The 19,820-nt window shown below is 44.5% G+C and overlaps 1 protein-coding gene across 1 annotated transcript in view; it reads right to left on the bottom strand.

Moving 5' to 3' along the window:
- The window catches only part of VPS53 (VPS53 subunit of GARP complex), a 123,274-nt gene that overhangs the window by 90,046 nt on the left and 13,408 nt on the right, over window positions 1–19,820 (bottom strand). The window contains exons 5-7 of the mRNA NM_001193168.1: window positions 4,811–4,897; window positions 1,849–1,964; window positions 98–217 (exon numbers count right to left, since the gene is read on the bottom strand). Coding sequence (NP_001180097.1) covers window positions 98–217; window positions 1,849–1,964; window positions 4,811–4,897 — 323 coding nt within the window. The remainder of the gene's footprint in view (window positions 1–97; window positions 218–1,848; window positions 1,965–4,810; window positions 4,898–19,820) is intronic.

Raw genomic sequence — 19,820 nt, 5'->3', positions numbered from 1 at the left:
GAGATGCCACATTGAACTTCCTGAGCTGGGTGCTTAAGCACCTCCTAGCACCATCTTTTCTTAAAAGGGAAGATCATTTTCTCCAGTGAGATTTTACCTTTCAGAAAGCTGCCGGATCTGTGGAATGCCCATATATTTGTGGAAGTGCTCCAGAACATTCATTACGCCCTGAAGAAGATTAGCAACTTCTCCGTACTGCCTTCGCCTGGTCATGGCTCTGCAAGGAAACAGGAAGTTGAAGGTTCTAGAAAAACACTAAGGACACAAGATACAGATATGGACCAACCTAGTCTGGACTCTAAAGGAGACAGCAACTCAACTTATAATAATAAGCATTCCTGAGCACTGAATGTATATAGTCCTATGCACTGGAGGAGGGAAAAAAAAAAACAGCACCAAGTTCAAATCCATAAAGGGACATGAGTAAGTCAGGGAGAGTGACAAGGACATTTAAGTAGTACCAAGTAGGACGAATGTAGCTCTAGACAGAAGTCCAAGTAGTGTGCTCTGGAGGTACAAGACTGTGTGAGTGATGAAGTCTCACTGGGTTGAGAGAGGGGAATCTGAGAAGACTATGAATTTGGGATTTGGGTTGGGTATTACAGAATAGCTGGCTTTTGACAGAGAACAGGGGTAAGCATGTTATTACTTGACAGTTATGGCATTTGAGCAAACCAAACACATCTTCCCAGGATACAACAAAGAGCATTTATATGCACTTACACATTAACTCAAATCTGTAGATTTTAAGCCAAGATTAAGCAACTCTGTGAATGTTTAGGTATGTTTAGTTTCCCTACTGCTACGGTTAATGAAGCTTAAATAAAAGAATGCTGATAAAATCAACAGTTATAGCAAGGAAGGAACAAACTATCAGATCTAAAGTTTTCATTAGGGTTGGGTTTTTTAATTAAATGTATAATTTATGACTTCCCTTATGAAGCACTTAAACAGACTGGATCAAGTTCAAGCCAAGGAGCTAGTGGCTACTGCTGCCTGGTCTGCTGGTTTGGTGGAAAGCACGGAGCACTGGGAGAAAGGGATGAGGACACTGCTCTTCCAGTCACTAGCCAGGGATCGCTGGAGCCCATGCGACATCAGGGAGAGACCAGGAAGAGCCTGCACCCGACTCCCCCAGACTTTGGATACTGTGTCTATATTCCTAGGAAGGTGCTCTTTCTCTGCCCACCCGTGAGATTATGCTGAGGTTGGGGAATTCTTAGCCTGGGAGAGACCACAGGAGCAAACAGGAAGGTCAGAATCTTGCTGGTGAAGGAGGCCTTTTGGGGCTGCTTCCTTGTGGTCAGTAACCAGCTCCTCCTTTTAATATTACTACTCATGTTCTCATGTACCATGCCCTACAGATGCTTTACAAGCCACACGGGAAGCTTCCGTCTTTGAACAAGTAGGTTGAAAAACAGTAAAGTGGGCTGGATGATCAATCAAGGATCTGTTTTCATTAGGCACCTTCAATGCCAGTGACACTCAGCCCAAGACCAGTAGGAAAACTTGCCGAGGCAGAGGTTGAGGTATGTGACTACACAGCCCCACGCCTCCTGTCAACCTCCAAGGCAGAGCTCTATCGCACGGAAATGACCCGTGTTCTAGCACCATTCTCCACAAGCGTTCCAGGTCCCCTTTAGTCTCCTCCAAGCCTCAGCTGTTTGTTAGATGTTAAGCACCTGAGGGCACAAAACAAAAGTGGTGTCTCAACATCTGAGACTGATTTGTAGGAAGTGAGGCAGAGTGGGGAGACGCTCCCAGCTGAGAAGCAAAGAAACCTGCGATGCCGTTTCCTGCGAGTCATTCATTTCCTGTGGACCCGGGGCAGACTGCCTGCGTGCTTACTCGAGGGAATCCACGCCACCCGCCAGCATGTGCAGGTGGTTCAGCGTTGTGATCGAGGTGGTCAGGTGGCGTTTGGCGTGATCTAACTGCTTAATGTCACGGGTGATTTCCTTCACCTAAATAGTGCAAAACCACAGGAGAAAAGGGAGGATGGTTAAGATGGATGTCAACCCGTCTGGAAGTGGCCTCACAAGAAAACAATGCAAACAAAGTAAGGACAAACACACCTCAAGTCAGTCCTTGGAGAAAACACAGGTGTTCTCCCAATGCAGACCCAAAATAATTTCCAATCAGCCCGTTTACATTTAATTTGGCATTTCTTCAGCAGACTTTACCCGGGGCTACAAAATCCTCAGTTGTAAGAATGAAATGAACTTTATTCTTCACCCCAAATGGTGTGCTCCTAATAGTAACTAAGTGTGGAGCACATGGGGTCCAGGAGCTGAGGACAGGGGATCTCCTCCTGAACAAGGTCAGGAACGTACACTGCCACAAGGACACTACCTTCTGGCAACGGGGCGACTAGGTTTGGTACAAAATGAATAGTGTGAGTCGGCTAATTCTATTGAGATGTTCTTTATTCATGGAACTAGGGTTCATTGTCCAGTCTCCACAAAGAAAAATTTCTTCTCAAATTTCAAGAAGGCTAAAATGTAACCCATGCAAAATAAGCTTAACATAGTATCATAAGAGGAGAGTCTTCAGGCAGACAGAAGGCAATTGAGGGAGTAAAATTCCTACAGTGCTGATGGTGGTGGTGGTGTAGGGGTAATCCAAGAGAAAGAAGCATTGTAGCTGGGAATGTTAGTACTGGGTTGGCCAAAAAGTTTATTCACTTTTTCATAAGATTGTTTAGAAAAATCCAAATGAAATTTTTGGCCAACATAATGTATTTCAGTCACTAGAAAAGTACATTCTGTAGTGAGATGGGAACAATTCTCCAACTTTATTAACATCTAGGTGGACTTCTCCACTAAATCGTCTGAGTCCATGCTGACCAAGAAATTTTCTGAAGAGCAATTTGGTTTCCCAGGCTCTCTGACATCTGGAGCAAAGGCTAGCAGGCACAAACACTCTCCCATTAAAGACAGATCTCCCATTAAAAGTGAAAAAGCCCAGTGAGTTAAGATCATGTGACCTGAGTTTTTAGTTCGATCAACCTTGGTGAAGCTATAAAGTAAAGGTTCATGACCTGAATAGCTCAGTTCCACACTCACAATCCTGCAAGGCTGACTGGATCTTAGCAGGAAAAGGTCTCTTTCCAGGGACTTGCCCCATCAAGTCTTCTCTCTATACGACCCACAGGCTACCAAAATGTCTCTATTTCTATTGCGGGCCCTGGGGGGTAAAAAACCTATCATGTGTTTTCTAAGTAAGTAAGTTTGAGGGAAAAGAAGATCAAGAATAGATAGGATATAGGAGTGTGGCCCTATAATTGGATCACTCCCTTCCCACCAAAAAAAAAAAAAAAAAAAATCCCTGCCTCTCTTCCTGGGTTCCTTAGCTCTACTGCAAGTGTCAGGGGTCTTTATGTTAAAAGTCAGCATCATCTGTGACGCTTCTCACCCCTGTGTCAGTAATCAGTCATTAAATCCTGAACATTCTTCCTTTGCCTCATCTCAAGAATCCGTCCCATTCCGCTCCTCCTCAGGTGCTCGTTGCTCCCAGTAGAGCAGGAGCCTAAGTGCTCAATGAATCCCCACAATCGCATGACGTATGCATGACTATCACCTCCACCTCACAGTGAGGAAACAGAGGTACCGAGAGGGTAAATACCAATAACTTGTTTGAGGCCCACAGGGAGTCAGGAGAGAGGATGGATCTGAAGGCAGGTGGTCTGATGTCAGAGGCTGTGCTGCTCACTGATGATATCAAACTGACCCCCCCATTACCACCACTGAAGCCAGGCCTGCCCTGCCCACGTTCCACATCCTGCCCAACCCTGCCGAATGGGCACTGACGAGAAGCGCAGGATCCTTGGGAATGTGACCTCAGGTCTGTTCCCAAGTGGATTATAATAAGACGTAGGGAGAGAAGTTTGCGAGGGTTTAGGAGTCTGTGTTGGAGAAGGCAATGGCAATCCACTCCAGTACTCTTGCCTGGAAAATCCCATGGACAGAGGAGCCTGGAAGGCTGCAGTCCATGGGGTTGCTAAGAGGCGGACACGACTGAGCAACTTCACTTTCACTTTTCACTTTCATGCACTGGGGAAGGAAATGGCAACCCATGCCAGTATTCTTGCCTGGAGAATCCCAGGGATGGGGGAGCCTGGTGGGCTGCCGTCTATGGGGTCGCACAGAGTCGGACATGACTAAAGTGACTTAGCAGCAGCAGCAGCAGGAATCTGCGTGACCAAAATGAGTAGGAGGGAGAAGATAACAGTAATAATGGCTTTCATTCATTAAGCAACTAACACAGCCCAGTACTATGCTCTGTGCTCCTCTGACAAATTCCTTTAGAGGTAGTTATTCTTCCTATTTAGAGTGGAAAAAACTGGTGGGCCCCTCGGTCGGCAGATGAACATATCCCTGGAGGGCACCACTGGTAGAGGGAGACCTTAAACCCCTCAGGCCGTCTCACCAGTGGGATGCAGCCCACCCCCCAGATCCAGGTCCAGTTTTCAAGTGGTATCACATGTCGTACATATGAACTGAGAAATGGGTGATGCAAACAAATGTCAGAGAAATCCAAAATGACTAGGAAACTATTTTGGGGAAGGAGAAGAAAAGAACTTTCCCTACTGAAAGAGAGGGCTGCAGATGCTGGGCAGCAGAGAGGGTGAGTCACTACGTGTCTCGTGGCTCCTCCTGAATGGGTGTGGTGTGTCCTCCCGGGGCTGGAGTTGGAGACGTTGGGTGTGGTTGGTGGCAAGGGGGAAGAACAAGTCTATTAACCAGTACACGACTGGATGACAAGTCAACCTCCTCTGCTAGTACAAGAATGTCAGGAAACCTCAACTCACCATTTGCTCTGATTTTTCTGCTTTGTCTTTGATATCTTTGATTTTTCCAAAAAGCTGCTGTATGGCTTTCTGGGCCTCTTCAAGTGCCTAGAATGAGAGGAATAAATGAAACACAAAGCAGCACTAGCCCCTACACTGTGATCAAGTGCAGCCTCAGAGGAAAACGCCTAAAGCTCTCTCGCTTCGTTGCACTTGTGTCGACGATTTCACCTGAGATCTGGGCAGCAGAAACAAAGGAGTCCAGCATGTGGATACAGGCAGATATACATTCTGGAGAAGGCGATGGCACCCCACTCCAGTACTCTTGCCTGGAAAATCCTATGGACGGAGGAGCCTGGTGGGCTGCAGTCCATGGGGTCGCTAAGAGTCGGACACGACTGAGCGACTTCACTTTCACTTTTCACTTTCATGCATTGGAGCAGGAAATGGCAACCCACTCCAGTGTTCTTGCCTGGAGAATCCCAGGGACACCGGAGCCTGGTGGGCTGCCATCCATGGGGTCACAGAGTCGGACACGACTGAAGTGACTTAGCAGCAGCAGCAGCAGAACAACATTCAGGGTTCTTGCCAAGTTGAATCATAAAGTTTCAATTTAAAAACAAAACTATTTCCCTCCATCTCAGTGAACACTACACATACTGATGACAACAAATAAACAGGAATGCACATCTGCGTGTGTGCATGTGCACCCATATACGGCAACCTTCAAAAGCCTGCAGAGACACAGAGGTGGCTCTAAGTTGAGGGCAGGAGATGCTCCAGATTTTGGAAGTTCCAGAAGATGGAGCCTTCAAAAAAAAAAAAAAAATCACAGCTGTGCATGGGGACTCCAGAACTGTGGCCAACCTTAAAGACATTTTTAGGTACTCCACTTAAAAATCAAAGAACTTACAAAGGGACACAGAAAGCTAATGGTGAGCCAAATGTTTCCACTGAAATAAAACCCGACGAAGATGACACCCATGAAAAGCATTACAACCCACAGCTGTAATTGTGCGAGTCTGAGAAGGAACATCTGCGAAGTGGAGAAGGTGCTCAGTTGCACACTAGTAGAACACACATACCAGTGAGGGAGGCAGTGGCCTGAAGAACTCAAGCTTTATTTCATCAAACGCAGTTCATTTATTTTGGATTTAAGCGTGGCCTGTCTTAACGGGGCCTCCTGAGCCCTTTAAAATGTAATAAGTCTGTGTGTGGCCATCTGCGCCTGCACGGAACAAACAGCCAGCCTCCCAGAGAAGAACACCCTGACCGAGGAAAGAGGACAGCAAAGCTGTGGTGTAGGCAGAAGACAAAAGCCCTGACAGATTTGAACCTTCGCCTTCAGCAGAAGCCAGAGGTAGAGCTGCCTCTGGACTACAAACTAACACATTTTCCTTTCTGCTGAAAAACATCCTCAAAAAGCAAACTTAAGGCGGCTTCCTAGGCAGGTAATTCCTCCCTGGCTGGAAGGAGGGACTCTGTCTCCCCATCCTTCCCTGGCTTCCAAGAGGCTGCTTGTTCCGATGCTGGGACTACTTCCTCCTTCTGGAATATCTCACCTAGTGTGGCTCAGCCCTGATAGAGGTCTCTTCTGACTTTCTTCCACCTCTGGGATCGGCAGGGGTTTCAGGCTGGGGACGAGGAATGCCGACCTGCCACATGAGACTGTGTCTCAGCTTCTTTTGCCTGTTTGTTGCCAAGACTGAGGTGATGCTATTTGAATAAACAGCTGTTCATACCACCTCCCAGGGCAGGCAGAGTGTGCATCTGCTCTGCTGGATAGCTGAACTTGTATCTACCAAGGCTGGGGAGGCAAAGGAGCTTTTATACTGGTCATGTCTGCCGTCTGGACTAAGGTATTTCAATCATCAGATGGTTTGGTCTCAGAACAACAACTGGCATTGGTATCTGTAATTTGGGAAATGTTACCTGAAGAGGAGTAACAAGTCCAAATGGGTGATGGAATGGAACTGGGTCTCCCTGAGCAGCCCCTCAACCCCATTCCCTTCTGAAAGGATGCCTCATTCAGCAACTGTGTCCTCTCTGCTTCCCACCATCCTGCCTTCCTCACTCCCAGATTCAGCATCCCCAAAACAGTTGTGGAGCAGTGACAGATCCCACCAGGTTCCAGCCAGAAGGCAGGTGTCTGAGGCCTCCCTGTGCTGTCACATACCAGCTGGACAACGTCTCTGGGGATCGGTTTCCTCATCTGCAAAGTGGTGACAATGCAACCTACTTCCAGTGTTGTTGGGGGGATTCAATGACATAATAGGTGTAAAAAACTGCACAGATACTAACTAGGTCTATTTCCAGGGCTTATGACCAGCCTGGGCAAATGTATGTTTGCACCTATGGATAGATACATACATTCACACATACACACTATTCTTCCCTCTCACTCACCACCTCTAGGCCTGCCCACTGTCAGACACTTCCTATCCTCAGTCACGGCCCCAGTGAATCCATGCCCATCTACTGCACCTCGCCACCCCTCCTAGGAGTTCTCTTCTTTATTTCTAATATTTACTTCCTCATAACCAGGACACCACCCCACTCCAGTACTCTTGCCTAGAAAATCCCATGGACGGAGGAGCCTGGTGGGCTGCAGCCCATGGGGTCGCTAAGAGTCGGACACGACTGAGCGACTTCCCTTTCAATTTTCACTTTCATGCATTGGAGAAGGAAATGGCAATCCATTCCAGTGTTCTTGCCTGGAGAATCCCAGGGACTGGGGAGCCTGGTGGGCTGCCATCTATGGGGTCACACAGAGTCGGACACGACTAAAGTGACTTAGCAGCAGCAACCAGGATACAAGATTCTGCTGAGCATTGCTGACTACCATACTGACCAACATTAGAGTTCCTAAGATGATGACAAACCAAAATCAAGTTCTAACAAAATTAAAATGTGAAAAAGTAATAAATGATCTGTTTTTGTGCCAGTGCCATACTGTTTTGATTGCTGTTGTTTTGTAGTATAGTCTGAAGTCACAGAGCCTGATTCCTTCATCTTTCTTTCTCAAGATTGCTTTGGCTATTTGGGTCTTTTGTGTTTCCATATGAGAAAATTCATGTAAGATTAGGACAGAAGACTGCCACCAAAATGAACACCAGGGAAGTCACTGATGACCTTGACAGGAACGGTTTCAGTGGAGTCAAGGGAACAGGAGTGGACAGTGGTGTGACAAAGTGGAGGTGGTGTGTATGAGAGCAGGGACCAGCAAATGACACCTCAGGGCAAAATCTAGTCTGCCACACCTGTTTTTGTAAACAGTGTTGGCTTGGATCATTCTAATCCCTTTCATTTAGGTTTTACCTGTGGCTACTTGGACCACACAATAGCATGGATGGGTTTTTGTCAGAGACCAGATGATATATAAAATCTAAAACATTTACTACCTGGTCCTTAACAGAAAAACCTTGCTGACTCCTGGTTTAACTATTTTTTTCATAAAGCTTTTGATATGAGAAGATAAGAGAGAAAAGGAGATGAGGAGAAATTGATAGGGAAGTAGATGGGAGAGTGGGTAACGGGACAATCACAGAAGAGAAGGACCGTCTGAGTATAATTACCAATAGCTCCTTCTCACTATCCAAAATGACTCTGGTAACAAAGCATCACCTCAACTAAGGGCTTCTCTGGTGTTCAGATGGTAAAGAATCTTCCTGCAATGGAGGAGATCTGGGTTCGATCCCTGGGTTGGGAAAATCCCCTGGAGAAGAGAATAGCTACCCACTCCAGTATTCTTGCCTGGAGAATCCCATGGACAGATAGGCCTGGCAGGCTATAGTCCATGGGGTTGCAAAGAGCTGGACACAACTGAACAAATAACTTTCACTGCTTTCACCTCTACTACAGCATCTAACCAAAGCTGGAGCATAGTTAGAACTTGACAAATATTTGCCAACAGGCTTCCCTGGTGGCTCAGACGGTAAAGTATCTGCCCACAATGTGGGAGACCCGGGTTTGATCCCTGGGTTGGGAAGATCCCCTGGAGAAGGAAATGGCAATCCAGTACTATTGCCTGGAAAATCCCATGGACAGAGGAGCCTGGTAGGCTACAGTCCATGGGGTCACAAAGAGTTGGACACGACTGAGCGACTTCACTATAAATCCCGTGGGGTACTTCTCAGAAGAGCAGCAGTGCTGAGTTACTGCTCTGGATGAGCACAGCCCTCCCTAACTCCAGGTACCACTGTAAGCAATGGTTCAAAGCCACAGCATCCCACTTTCTGTAACTGTTATCTATTTGGCTAATGTAAAGTCTAAGGCCCCCAATGCTGCCAGAAGTGAGTAAATTCTCAACCTACTGGACCTTCTAAAAAAATGTTTGGCCATTGTGTGAGAAAGCACTGCAGAGGCCCCCTGCTGGCAAGTTCCCATCAAAAAAGGCTTACTTTTTGTAGCACAGCATCCAATTGCACAGAATTGTGCATCCAGTTCTGTGATCTTGTTGGTCACATCATGGTCTAAGGATGCGCTGATGGGATTAAAGCCAAAGTGTTCTCCACCCAAATCCTCTAAGACACATGACATTCAGTGAAAGGAAAGGCAAGAAGGGCCACATCCTATGCTTCGATCTCAGGTCTGGAGAAGTTTCCACAGTCCTTTCTCAGAGAAAGGGTTTCTGTCTCTCTTTCTCTCTTCTTCTCCATCTGGCATCCTACCAGAACTGTCTCTGCTTAAGGTACCACTTTTTCAGCAAAGAAGTAAGACTCACACCATCTTACATTTCACAGTCTTAAAGAAAGATAAACTGTCTGCCAGATTTTTTTGTTTGTTTTCAGGCTGGAATACTTTTGCTTGTTATAACAATGTACTGAAGTTGAGGAAATTTAATATAATTCATTTTCCAGAGTCCAAAAGGTTCTTCTGAAGTATTCACTCCATCAAGCAAGTCCATTCTCAACACCTACCCTAATATTTGATATCTAATAATCAATCACCCTGGAAGAGGAGTGTTTTGTAGTTGGAAATATCCTAGGACCTACAGAAGGTCAAGACTTTACTTTTAAATGACCCTAAAATGTTTTTATACCTAGCTAATGAGAAAACGTGCTGAAAGAATGATTCTGGCACTGCCCCTAGACACTCATGAAAATAAAATGTGGCTTACTTTTCCATTCCAGGCCGTTTGTGGATTAAAAACAGAACTAATCACCAAAAATGTCTGCTTTCAATCCACCCTTAGCGGAGTTTCTGAATTAAGCACTGGAGCGTGGCTGCAGCCTGCATCCGAGGATGCTATTAGGAAGCAGTGACTGTGGCCATCCTCTTTACTGACTGAGACTCTGCAAATGGGAGATTCAAGGCAACCCACTGAGCTGGCCTAGAAGACTCAGCAGAATCAGTTATGCTATCCCTGTATTTTTGTGCATTATTGACTGTAACCATTATTCTTAATTTTCCTTGCCTCCTGAAGCAGGTGCTGAATGGTCTACCTAAGCCTCGCTAGGTCATGGGCATGGAAGATAAGCAGTGTGGAACCTGGCACAGACCTCAGTGATTCCTTCTTTTTTCACCTCCTTCCCCCTGCACCCCCCTCCTCCCCCCAGCACTGTTGTCTGCCACCTGTGTAGACGGAGAGGACCTGAGCCAATGAAAATGCTTAGAGAAATTAACCTCCCCTCTAGCTCCTAGATGCATCTAATTTCACTCTGAGAGAAGTATACTGCCTTTATCCTGTGAGTCCATGGGCAGCCTTTCAGAGATTGAAAACTGAGATCCCGTTTGCTGCCACCACAGGAAGGAGGAAGAGGCTGCTCATTTTCAGAACTGATATGGCTTTAAGTTCTCTGAAAAAAAAGTAAGGGGCTAATGTTCAAGGTGACTGGAAAGAAAATGATATTTTCCCACTTACTCTGCTATCATTTCTGTTGTTCAACTTTCCATCTCTCAGTTCCCTTCCTATTGTTTGGAAAGGCCATGAACAGTATTAGTAAAAAAGCAGGGGGTTCTTGAACCAGCAGACAGGGATTCAAATGCCAGTCTTGCCACTTACTGCATGAGTTCTGTCCAGCCACTCAACCTCAGCATCAAAGAGGCACAGACTCATCATCCCTAGAACAAGGACAATAGTCCCAACCCAAAGACTTGTCAGGAAGGAAAACAGGGCTTAGCAGTGAACACCTTGGGTACTGTTTACTCAGTACATTGCCTTCCTCCTGGGAGTTTTCCTCTATGTTCTAACAGAGTTGGCTGTCCCAGAGGCAGACCAGGCCCAAGCTGGGCCACTTGGAACTTTTCTGTGATTTTCCACAATGAATTGGGAAACAAAGTTCATCTCTCTCTGGTGAAGGTAGCCCTAGGATGTGAAATTAGGGTAGATGGTAGCTGGTCTCCAGGTCGAGACGATGAAGCTGACACCTGGAGAGACAGACCCAGAAAGATCCAGGGCCATATTCCAGGGCCACCTTCCGTTGTTTGGTAAGCCTGGCAGCAACACTATTCTTTCACAGGCTACTCAAAACGACACAGTTAGCCTTCCAGGGACTCCCCTGGTGGTCCAGTGGCTAGGACTCCACAATCCCTGTGCAGGGACCCTGGGTTTGATCCCTGGTCAGGGAAGTAGATCCCACATGCCACAACTAAGACCAGGAGCTCAGCCAAATAAATAAATAAATAGAGCCTTCCAGGCGATCCTTTCGCCTAAGCCAGTCTGAACTGGACTTTGTCTTTTGTCACCCAGAGAGTCCTGATGGAAGACTCAGTTCATCAGTGGGGCTACTAATGGTAATTATTATTATTCCCTGGTTTCCCAGATGGAGTGTGACATTTCAGATGAGACTATCCCTCTAAGAACGAAGGCTGATGACCCATATTTTAGAGCTTTGCAAGTAGGCTGGTTAAGTCCAACATCTGCAGGGCACACAGAAGGGCGGCTCAAGGATCTGGGGATGATCTCGCCAAATCATGTTGCAAATGAGCCATTCTCCAGGGGAAGAAAACTTCAATCTCTTGCTCACCCCGTCAATAAAAAGTGAGTGTCTACTGCCTATACTAAAGCTAGATACTGAGAGAAAAAGATTGCTAGATGGGGGACGTATCTTTAAAGAGCTTGTGAGGGATACACAAGAAATATCAATAGAAGTAACTAGAAGATGAGATCAATAGAAAGAGGTATAAATGCCAGAATCATTTGGAAAGCAAGGGATTCCACGAAAACATTGCAAAGGGCGACCATATCTGATGAGGCCTAAACAGGGGCACCCTGGACATCCACTAAAGGCAGACATCTAGGGGTGAGTATGGAATGGCTCTTCTTTTGACACTGTTGGCTGGCCTGGCACCACTGAGAACTGTTGCTATGGAAACAAAGCATCCCTAGCTGAAGAAGAGGTGCTTTAAAAAAGTCTCAGCAATAAAAACAATGCAGCCTGTGCCCCAAGATCGAGCCAAACAGGAGCAGAAGCTCCAGGAATCTCACTGCCGTGGATGGCTGCATGTGCACAGCATCACGATCCTCTGAGGCCTCGAACACACCAGGTACCTTCCAGGTCCGGCAGCCCCGGTCAAATGCCAGATGGGCACCCATCAGCGGCGAAGCACTAGATGCTAATACAAATTCTTCCACAGCCCATTCAGAAACCTTGGGTATAAAGAGGCTTTATTCAAAGCACAGATTTCTTTCCAAGTTTGGGAACCAAAAGAATGTAAAGGGCAAAAGGAGTAATTTTCACCTTATTTGTTAAAAGGCTCTGTTCCACCTAAGTTACTTTAATTTATGATTTCTGCAAACCACATCCCCAAAGATGTGAACCAAAGGGTTCATTTTTATTGTGTTTAGGAAACAAGCCAGAAGTTAAAGTCCTAAGACGGGGCTGGGACACAAACTCAGCAGTACCCAAACAAGACTAAACATTTACATTTTACAATTCTGCGTATATCTGTTATTGCCCATAACTTAAAATCTGTTTGCCCTGAAATAGCGGGGTGGGGGGAATGTACTCAAGCACAGCTTCCTTTGATGAAATGTAACCCCTGAGGATGAGCACATTTAAAGCAGCAACTCCAAATGCAGCTGGGGAAGGAAAAGTTCAAACAAGAGTCTCAGCTGCTTTTGCTGAATAAAAGGTACAGAAATTCAATACTTTAGAAGATGGGGCACATTTAAAGGAACAATCTGCTCAGGTTTAACAAAGGACTACTTCCTGCTAGGACTTCCCAGTTGCTAAGTTAAATTCAAATCCTCCATATTTTACCATCACATCCAACTGCAGTCACTGAGTAACAAATGCTCATCTATACTATGGTCTTCATTCAGGGTTGCCTTCTGGATGTTCCTTCGGCTGATTTTTTTTATAGTTCCCTTCTTCCCAGGTGGCTCAGATGGTAAAGAATCTGCCTGCAACACAGGAGTCCCAGGTTCAATCCCTGGGTTGGGAAGATCTCCAGAGAAAGGCATGGCAACCCATTCCAGTGTTCTTGCCTGGAGAACCCCATGGACAGAGGAGCCTGGTGGGCTATAGTCCATGGGGTTGCAAAGAGTCAGACATGACCTAACGACTAACACTTCCACACTTTCTGTACCAAAGCCCTTTAGGCTACGCTCCCCTCCTACCACCACAACTGCAGGCTTCATCTGGAAGACTGTCTCTCCCTGTTCCACTTCCCTCAGGATTGGCTCCCCTGTGCTCAGGACCACAGGTAAGCAGTCAATACTCAGTTCTCCCTTCCTGCCTGCCTGGAGCTCTTCTCCTAGTCCAGCTTTTTCGTGCTGAGAGGGGCCCAGATGGTTAACGAGGCCACAGTCAAGGTCACTGTCTGGACTCCCCTGTGAACCAGTTAACTTTTCAGGTTCCACAGTGGAGAAAAAGTGGTTCCCGAATCTGCTTTTTAAATTTGTCACTGTTTAAAAAAAGAGAATTTGGTACACACCGGTATGTGTGTACCTATCCAGAAGATCTGGACACTGGGACTTCCCTGGTGGTCCAGTGGTTAAGAACCTGCTTTCCAATGCAAGGGATATGGCTTCCATCTCTGGCTGGGGAACTAAGACCCCACATGCTGTGGGCAACTAAGCCCCTGTGGCACAACTGCTGAGGCTGCATGCCACAACTAGAGAAGCCCACATGCTGCAGCGAAGACTTGGCACAGCCAAAAAAAGAAACTCTGAATCCCTTGTTATTAATAGCTCACCCAGTGTGCTCTGGGGCAAGTCATAACACAGATGTGAGCCTGTTCCCGCACCTGTAAAACAGGGAGAGTAACATCTAGGTGGCCTAATGCACATCTTCGTGAGGATGAAGTAATTGATGCAACATTTTGCAGAATGTAAGAGAAACATGTTTATTTGTTTTGGGGAGGTTTTTTTTGGCCATGTGGCTTGTGGGATCTTAGTTCCCTGACCAGGGATCGAACCTGGGCCCTGGCTGTGAAAGCGCCGAGTCCTAACCACTGGACTGCCACAGGGAATTCCTCAAAATAAACAAGGTTATCTTGTAATAAAACATTAGCATTGCAGATTAAGACAAAAAAGTAAAAACATACCTTCTGTCTAAGCAACTCAAAATGTGCCTTCACTTATAGTGAATCAATTGAGAATGACACATTAGGCCTCCAGTCTTCCTTCTAGAGATCTGAATAACCACAGGGTTGACAAGTGTACTCAAACTGGACCACAAGATGCTAACTGAGAAACCCAAATCTCCAAATATCAGTATCTCCAAGTATTCAATGAAAAAGAAAGTGTAGCACCTGGCCTAGCATAAGTGATATTATCATGTGAATAACAGTTGGCTATCTATCCCTACTGCTGTCATGTGACTAAGAACAAGAAAATTCAGAAGCGACAAGTGTGACAAGAAGACAAGGGTCACTAACTAGATCAGAGATGGAATAAAGACTCCCTCAGTTTACCTCTTCTGTTTTATAAAAGATGGCATTTGGACCATCAGATTTACCTGTCAGTAAGTATATCTCTAGAGCAAACACCCTCCTCTGGTCAGGGGCTGTTATGAGAGTGACACTTATGTAGATTGCCCAACATGCAAATTCTAGGCGTCACATAACACAGAGGTGAACATGGCATCTGCTCAGAGGGTCCACAATATAACATGGAAACAAAACCCAGAAATGCTGGCATGTGATCCAATGCTGTATGAATTTTAGAGCTTTGATTTAGACAACTACAGAACACCAAACCAAAACAGACTAAAAAGGCATTACCTCTGGTTTTGCAAAACTAATCTCCTTCCAGAGACCTCGGAGTCCAAACTAGAGCAAAGGCGATTTTATAGCTATGTTACAGACTCCTGAAAACAGGGATTTATGAATGGAAATGTTGACAGAACCACCAAAGAACCAAATTCATGCTGCTCTAAATTCTGTATTTCCATGGATGAAAGAGGGGAGAGGGAAAAAGGAGGTCAAGTTCTTACATGAAGTAACAGAGTTTCAAATTCCCATTCATTGTTTAAACACACCTGGATGACTTCTGTCAGGGATCTAAAACCCAGAAATCTTCACCCTGTCAGCAGTTATACTACGATTTTTCTAATGGGTAAACAGACTAAGGATGGAATTTTCCTTCCATCACTAACAGCTAGCAGTCAAAAGTAAGAGTAACCTGGCCAGAGCAGCTACGGTTGTGATGAATGACATTTTCCTCCTTAGATGTGGAGACTCTAGTTTAAACCTGTGACTGCCCTTAACATGGAAACAAGCAGATGGCAAAAGCTATGCTTGACCTTCTTTCTTGGCTCCTGAAGACTGCCAATTTACATGGAGATGGCTCAGAAGAATAATAAGTTTCAGTGTTCCTTCTTGGCAATACTATTTTCCTAAAACCATTTTCAATAATCGTGTTGCACACAAGTGGGACTTGATGTATTTCTAAGGTCAGGAAGGAAATAGTCCAACTGCTGGACATGCTAACTAAAAGACATCATCCTGGCAGTTTTGTTTTGAAGAGGGCAGCAACATTATTGTTAGGTACTGAACACAAACACTTAAGCCTATAACTAATCTGAAGCACACTGTCCATATGTGTTAAATGAAAACAAAACAGGACCATATGCTTGTCAAGAGGAAACATATATTATTAAAGTCCAGAACAATATGGGAAAAATGTTTCCAAAGAGATTAAATATTGAAATGATTAAAAAGTGACCACGTGATCCAGCCATTCCACACCTGGGTATGTTCTGTAAGGAAATGAAAGCAGGGACTCAAACAGATATTTGTATGTCAGTGCTCATTATGGCACTGGGCCAGGGACACACGAGTGGGTAAACAAAACGTGACATGTATATGCGGTGGAATATTATTCAGTTGTGAAAAAGGAATGAAGTTTTTGAACAGGAATGGGAATCCAAGATAATCATGCCAGAATTCAACAAAAAAGGACAAAACACCATGATCCGGTAGGTATTTAAGGAGGGTTAAATACTTAAAACAACACTAAGCTAATCACCAAATGGAAAAACCATATGCTCACATCTGAAGAAGATGCAAAGGGGGCTTGGGTTCAACCCCTGGTCAGGGAACTGGATCCCACGTGCACAACTGAGAGTTCCCATGCCGCAACTAAAGACGCTGTGTGCCACAACTACAACCGGGAACAACCAGATAAGCATATAAATATTTAAAAAGAAGAAGAAGGGAATGCATATAATAAAATTCAACATCTCTTTTTCTGGCAAACAGGGTTAGTGAACCAAGGTCATGAGGATATGTCCTTCACACAAAATTTGGAAACGAGAGACGGACACATTCAGCATCACCTCTAGAGAAGGACCTTTGTTTTGTTCACTGTATTATCCCCAGGCCCCAGAACAGAGCCCACCATGGAGAAAGCACTAACTTTCTGTATAAGTGAATGAACAAGTATATGAACACTCACTGTCACTAAAATCAAGAGCAAACTGCCTCTCATTCCTACTTACTGAACACTGAAATACTATTAACAGCATTTCTAAAAATGTTTAAATCTCAGGATCTCTTTATACTCCTATCGAGTATATTACTGAGGATCCCAAAGAGATTTTGTTTATGTGGGTTACAGCTATGAATATATACCATACTGGAAACTAAAACTGAGAAATTTAAAAAACATTTATTAATCCATTAAAAAAATAATAAACCCATTACATGTTAATATAAATAACATACTTTTAAGAAAAATAACTGTATTTCTTCCAAACAAATTTGAGAGGGTGGCACTATTTCATACCTCTGCAAACATCTTTGGTATACATTTTAACAGACACCAGTTGGACTCTCATATATGCTTCTGGATTGAATCTGTTGTGATGTGTTGTTTTAGTTGAAAAATATGATAAAAATCTGGCTTCACACAGATTGGCAGTTAAAAAAGAAAGCAATATTTTAATATCCTTTTCAGTGGATAATCGTTTTTCAAACTACAGCAAAACTTGAAAAGCTGTAGATTCTTTTTTTAAACTGAAGTATAGCTGATTTACAATATTATATTAATTTCAAGTCTCTATAACTGACTCAGAAATTTTATAGATTGTACTCCACAAAATATTGGTTATATTCCATGAGCTGTACACTATCCTTATAGCTTACTTGTTTTACACAAACTAGTTTGTTCTTCTTAATTCCTTATTCCTGTTTTGACCCTGGGAAGATCCCCTGGAAGAGGGCATGGCAACCCATGGCAAACCATGGCAACTTCAGTATTCTTGCCTGGAGAATCCCATGGAAGAACCTGGCAGCCTACAGTCCATGCGGTCGCAAAGAGTCGGACACAACTGAAGCGACTTAGCACGCACACATTTCTTTCCCTTCCCTTTCTCTTTCCCCACTGTATCTGTGGGGAGATACAGTAACCACTATATCTGTAGGTATGTTTCTGTTTTGTTATATTCATTTATTTTTTAGACTCCACATATAAGTGATAACATGTAGTACTTGTCTTTCTCTGTCTTATTTCACTAAATATAGTATCCTCTGGGTCTACCCATGTTGTTGCAAATGGCAAATTTGTTGTTCTCTTTTTCACGGCTGAGTAGTATTCCGTGTATGTGTGTGTGTGTATTTCACATCTTCTTTATCCACTCATCTATGGATCAGTATCTTAGGTAGCTTCCATATCTTGGCTATGTAAATAATACCGTGAACACTGAGGGACATGTTATCTTTTTCAAAGTGTTCTCTCTGGATATATTGCTGGTTTTGTAGGGTAAATCTAAGTTTTTTGAGGAAAAGTGGTAGATTCTTAAAGACTGATTGCAGTGTGGAATCTGAAATCTTATTACTGAACTTCTGATACTAAACTACATTAAAAGCCACTGGTCAGTTGTGTTTTTGCCAGGATGCGGAGAGCTGGAAAGAGTGTTGCTCTTAAATTAACAATGAGAAAAAGAATAAAGCAAAATCAAAACTTCTCTGAACCCAGCAGAGAACTGAAGGCAAAAGTCTCCTGAAATCAAGAAGAGATGCGGACACCCCAGTGGCTAAGAATCCAGGCTCCCAATGCAAGGGGCCTGGGTTTGATCCATGGTCAGGAAGTAGAGCCCACATGCTGCGACTAAAGATCTTGCATGCCCCAATGAAGACAGAAGATCTCTTGTGCTGCAACTAAGATCTGGAGCAGCCACATAAATAAATTAAAAAAAAAGAAGTTTCTTCCAATTAAAGCTGTACAAAACTGGAACAAATGGTCCTGTGGAATAACAAAACAGCGAGCTGCCCATCACTGCAAGTATCCAAGCAGAAGCAGGATAATGAAATGTCAGAGATGTCATAGAAAGGATTCCTGAACTGAGTGGGAGGTGGTTCTACAATGATCTTATATGCTGCTTCCAAATCAAAGTTTGAGTGAGCAGAGCTGAAGATGGCAATAATTTTCCTCCCCTCCAAAACCTTAGTCTTGCTTTGGTGCAATAGTTACATTATAGACAAGCTCCACACAAGAGACTGAAGGAAGTCCTGGGACTGACCCTCTCTTGGTGATTCTCAGTGAGCTGACTAGGAACTGATCAAGGTCTGGCCACTCTTGAAATTTCACATGCAAACTTTTTCTTCTTCTAACCCACTCCTCTAGTCACCTCTCTTTCTACCTCTGTTCAAGCTGTCCATTTCAACGCTTGGGAAGCTGTGGAAGTTAAGTTTCAAAGCGTATCGGCTCACGCGCTTACTGTATTGACTCATCTCATCCACAAAGTTTCAAACATGTGGGTATTTAATTAAAGCTTTTGCCTGATGATTTCAACAGATAAAAACTGGGAGAATTCTGAGCTGTATTAGCTTCGTAAGAGCACATTCTGATTAGAAAAGGTCATGGACTAGACCACTTCAAGTCCGCCCACCTAGGAGGTGGTCGACATGGAAGGCTCTCCAACACGCGCAGCAGAGTGCTAACCAGGAGGTGGGCGTTTCAGAAACGTCAGGAAACTAAAGAAACTGCCTCACTGTGTCTTCAGTTTCTAAATCGCTTCCTCTCCACAAATAATTTTGGAGTCAGAAACACTGCTTTCCAGAAGGACCTTTTCTGCAAAAGACATCTTTGAAGACACCATGAATGTGAAGTCAACACTTTCCTCTTATTTACACAGATGACAAAGCATATCTGTCCTGGGTGCGCACAATCAAGAGGAGATGGATGAAAGGAAAACTTCCTTTTGTCCACGTTTCTGCTCTCCCCTTCTGAGTGTTCCCTAGAAACTTCGGAAACAAGTTTTCTGAGGGCAGAGTTTCCTCTGTTCCAGTGAAGAGGGAACCAAGGACTCTTGACCTATAAAGTCCAATGTTTTGGAACATCCGTAATTCTCCTGAGTCTATGCCAGTCAGATGGAGCCTCTCTTCAGCAAACCACTGGCTAGTGGGGCTGGACACTAAGGCTTTTTCACCCCTATGAGTTGACAAGGATAGGACTCAAAAGCTCTCTGGGAAAAAAAAAAAAAGTCTCTCCTTCAGCTTGCATTACAAACTGTTGGAAAACACAGATGGAGGGGATGACAGGAAAAGCAATTACTTCTCCTGGGCTTCCTTTCTGTCTGGATTCTAAGGAGACGAACACGAAATTCCATCACAGATTGAAATGCTATCTAAACATTCTTGA

Source organism: Bos taurus, chromosome 19, assembly GCF_002263795.3.
Source record: "Bos taurus isolate L1 Dominette 01449 registration number 42190680 breed Hereford chromosome 19, ARS-UCD2.0, whole genome shotgun sequence".
In the NCBI taxonomy this organism is placed as follows: Eukaryota; Metazoa; Chordata; class Mammalia; order Artiodactyla; family Bovidae; genus Bos; species Bos taurus.
Note: the sequence above shows the minus strand (reverse complement) of the source record. Positions and strands in the feature narration are given on the sequence as shown.